The sequence below is a fragment of the Salvelinus sp. IW2-2015 genome, linkage group LG8 (assembly GCF_002910315.2).
Source record: "Salvelinus sp. IW2-2015 linkage group LG8, ASM291031v2, whole genome shotgun sequence".
Classification (NCBI taxonomy): Eukaryota; Metazoa; Chordata; class Actinopteri; order Salmoniformes; family Salmonidae; genus Salvelinus; species Salvelinus sp. IW2-2015.
In genome coordinates this window covers 11451335-11455805 of record NC_036848.1, presented here as the reverse complement: position 1 = coordinate 11455805, position 4471 = coordinate 11451335, and the positions used below count along the sequence as shown (strand labels likewise).

General features: G+C 47.3%; 1 protein-coding gene across 1 annotated transcript in view; it reads right to left on the bottom strand.

The window, feature by feature from the left end:
* Positions 1-575: 575 nt before the first annotated feature.
* Positions 576-4471, bottom strand: part of LOC111967396 (amyloid beta precursor protein binding family B member 2-like) — a 71555-nt gene continuing 67659 nt past the window's right edge. Inside the window, exon 17 of the mRNA XM_070445013.1 lies at positions 576-2136. Within this exon, the coding sequence (XP_070301114.1) occupies positions 1963-2136 (174 nt within the window). The 3' untranslated portion in view covers positions 576-1962. The remainder of the gene's footprint in view (positions 2137-4471) is intronic.

The window sequence follows — 4471 nt, the reverse complement described above, 5'->3', positions numbered from 1 at the left end:
CCTCTGTAACTTTCTCACTCATCATTATTCATGGTTATTCATGATTTTTCTTAATCATGGCACCACTCAGGATTGATTTGGAAGTGTTTGGAAACGTATTATCTACTCACTTAGAAATAAAATTMTTCCAGTCATCATTTACCATTCAGTTCATTTTGGGCAAAACATAACACAACCAAAACAAACTGCAAATGCATCCAATTAGTATGTAGTTACAAGTTTGATGTAGTCATTGCTTGATAGGAAGATGGGACCAAATACTAAACTTTTGTCTACTTTAATACACTACAAGTGAATTTGTCCAAATACTTATGACATCTTCAAACGGGTGGACTAGATCTATAAAGTGCTTTCATTTTTAAATGGTAAAACAGATATGACAATAACCTCAAATAAAAGTTCACATTCTGTACTGTCACCTCATATGAAATATTTGATCTCAAATCCAAAAGGCTGGAGTATAGAGACACATTTAAAATGCTAGCTTTACTGTCCAAATAMATAYGGACAGGAGTGTTGTTGCATTGACTTGAACTATTACATGAGAAAATAAACCTGCACTTTGAAGACCTTCCCTTTTTTGGTAATGCATTTATTTTCACAACAGATTACATTTACATGGTGTAGAGATGAGTGAAGAACAGAGCACATGAATGACAGTATTTTCACATCTATATATTTTTTTAAACGTTGGATTGGATTGCATATTGCATTCAGAGTTGAGCTAGAGTGGAGAGAGGTGTCCCTGGGTCCAATAGGAGTCAGTCCTCCGTGTGTGTGTGTGTGTGTGTGTGTGTGTGTGTGTGTATATCTATATATATATAGATAGATAGTCTGGTGGGGTTGGGCTTTTTTGCAGAGCATCTATGTCCATATTGACACCCTCCTCAGTAACCTCTCTCCCCCATAACGATCTATCCATCTCCTCACATTCAGATTACAGACACATGCAGCACCATCACCACCCCATTCCTCCTCATTTCTAACATCTCCTCTCCAACCGGGGATACAATCATTACTTTACAATCAGAGGGGTAATTATAGTACATTCGCGCACCCCTCCTCAAGTGAGACATTGGTTCAGTCTGTTTTGTGAGCCAGATGGAACTCCTAGCCAGGGAATGGAATACATTGGTTCCCATGTTCTGTTTACTTCTTGTCTATGTTATTACATCATGCCTGTATAGTCCATCACATGACACGTCTCTGTTGCAGTCTGGGGGGTCAAAGGTTACTAGGTCGGGTAGAGCAGCTGGATGGTGCTGATTGGTCAGTGGCCTTGTCCGTGATGGTTGGCTTTCCCCAGAAGCATGTCCCGTTTCCACGTCAACGAGACAGACGTCTTAAAGAGACATGTGTGTGTGTCCCATTCTGGAATGCTATGCAGTTTGGCACTGTGATGGGAACAGGGTTGCTCTCACTGTGCTCAACAAGTAGAAAACGGGGAAGATAAAGGAGGTCAATGGTCCTCCTGATGCAACTAAGCCAGAACTCAATGGGGATTGGTTCTTTTTCTCAGGTTTGTCCAGTGTTATTCAGTAGTATTCTAATACTCCATGGAGCTCAGTAGTTATAATACTCCACAAAGACTGGGGTGATGCCAGGTGAAGACAGGAGTGGACTGGCTAAAGTGGGACAGTTTTGCTATGACACGGCAGAGTTCAAAGGTCAATGGAAAGTTCCAATGGAGACACAAATCACCAGCACCTCATCATGCTGAAGCTTGGACTTCCTCCTCCTCTTCTTCTGCCGATTATTTAACTTTTTATTATTTTGAGCAGATGTCACTATMCAGCCCCATTCGTCCTTTGGTCTGCCCAGTGGTAATAAGTTAACATGTATGTACATTGTTGGTTACCATGGTTGGTATTGGATAGGCGTGTTTGTAGGTCGTAGTTGTGGCGATAGTGTGAGTGACAGAGCCAGAGGCTGGGGTTGGGGGTGTGGTCAGCGAGCTGTCCGTCATTGCTGGGGCAGTTCTGAGGGTGGTTTCTTAGTTTTCAGAGTGTCTATGAGAGACTGGACTCCACGCTTGACGCTGGTAGTCACCCGGCGTGTCACCGAGTCGGGTGGCGGGGAGGAGGAGCCAGCTCTCTGGGAGGGTGGGCGGGCCACCAGACACTTCTGGTAACGCAGCTGAGGAAGAGAAGGAAAGTACATCAGAGTCTACCTCAACCACAACCCTAACACTTACCATACCTTCATGTACTAATCCTGGTTCAACCCTAACCCTAGCCATACCCACAGTCCTAACCCTACCATCATGTCCACATCCTGGTTTAACCCTAACCCTGGTTTTAACCACAGTCCTAACCCTACCGTTATGTCCACATCCTGGTTTAACCCTGGCCATACCCACAGTCCTAACCCTACCATCATGTCCACATCCTGGTTCAACCCTAACCCTGGTAGGATGTGGGTATGGCCAGGGTTAACCAGGATGTGGAATGACGGTAGGGTTAGGACTGTGGGTATGGCAGGGTTAAACCAGGATGTAGACATGATGGTAGGGTTAGGACTGTGGGTATGGCCAGGGTTAAACACAGGATGTGGACATGACGGTAGGGTTAGAACTGTGGGTATGGCCAGGGTTAAACCAGGATGTGGACATGACGGTAGGGTTAGGATTGTGGGTATGGCCAGGGTTAAACCAGGATGTAGACATGATGGTAGGGTAGGACTGTGGGTATGACCAGGGTTAAATCAGGATGTAGACATGATGGTAGGGTTAGGAACTGTGGGTATGGCCAGGGTTAAACCAGGATGTGGACATGACGGTAGGGTTAGAACTTTGGGTATGGCCAGGGTTAAACCAGGATGTGGACATGACGGTAGGTTAGGACTGTGGGTATGGCCAGGGTTAAACCAGGATGTAGACATGATGGTAGGGTTAGGACCTGTGGGTATGGCCAGGGTTAAACCAGGATGTGGACATGACGGTAGGGGTTAGGACTGTGGCTCTGGCCAGGGTTAAACCAGGATGTGGACATGACGGTAGGGTTAGGACTGTGGTATGGCCAGGGTTAAACCAGGATGTGGACATGATGGTAGGGTTAGGACTGTGGGTATGGCCAGGGTTAAACCAGGATGTGGACATGATGGTAGGGTTAGAACTGTGGGTATGGCCAGGGTTAAACCAGGATGTGGACATGACGGTAGGGTTAGGACTGTGGCTATGGCCAGGGTTAAACCAGGATGTGGACATGATGGTAGGGTTAGGACTGTGGGTATGGCCAGGGTTAAACCAGGATGTGGACATGACGGTAGGGTTAGAGACTGTGGGTATGGCCAGGGTTAAACCAGAGATGTAGACATGATGGTAGGGTAGGACTGTGGGTATGGCAGGGTTAAACCAGGAGTGACATGATCGGTAGGGGTTAAGATGGTGGGTATGGCCAGGGTTAAACCAGATGTGGACATGACGGTAGGGTTAGGACTGTGGTATGGCCAGGGTTAAACCAGGATGTGACATGGGGTAGGGTTAGGACTGTGGGTATGGCCAGGGTTAAACAGGATGTGACATGAGGTAGGGTTAGGACTGTGGGTATGGCCAGGGTTAAACCAGGATGTGGACAGGGTAGGGTTAGGAACTTGGGGTATGGCCAGGGTTAAACCAGGATGTGGACATGACGGTAGGGTTAGGACTGTGGGTATGGCCAGGGTTAAACCAGGATGTGGACATGAGGTAGGGTTAGACTTGGTATGGCCAGGGTTAAACCAGGATGTGACATGACGGTAGGGTTAGGACTGTGGGATGGCCAGGGTTAAACCAGGATGTGGAATGATGGTAGGGTTAGGACTGTGGGTATGGCCAGGGTTAAACCAGGATGTGGACATGACGGTAGGTTAGGACTGTGGCTATGGCCAGGGTTAACCAGGATGTGGACATGAGGTAGGGTTAGGACTGTGGTATGGCCAGGGTTAAAACCAGGATGTGGACATGATGTAGGGTTAGGACTGTGGATGGCCAGGGTTAAACCAGGATGTGGAATGATGTAGGGTTAGACTGTGGGTATGGCAGGGTAAACCAGGATTGTGGACATTGATGACGGTAGGGTTAGGACTGTGGCATGGCCAGGGTTAAACCAGGATGTGACATGATGGGAGGGGTTAGGAACTGTGGGTATGGCCAGGGTTAAACCAGGATGTGGACATGACGTTAGGGTTAGACACTGTGGTCATGCCAGAGTTAACCAGGATGTGGACATGTGGTAGGGTTAGGACTGTGGGATGGCCAGGGTTAAACCAGGATGTGACATATGAGGTAGGTTAGGACTGTGGGTATGCCAGGGTTAAAAACACACCAGGAAAAGTGTTTAGTTTATGTTAAAAGGAGGTAGACATGATGGTAGGGTAGGACTTGTGGGTATGCGGAAGGGTTAAACGCAGGCTGTGGAACATGACGGGTGTGAGCGGTGTTAGTAACTTGGGTAGGCCAGGGGTTAACCAGGATGTGGACATGACGAGGTTT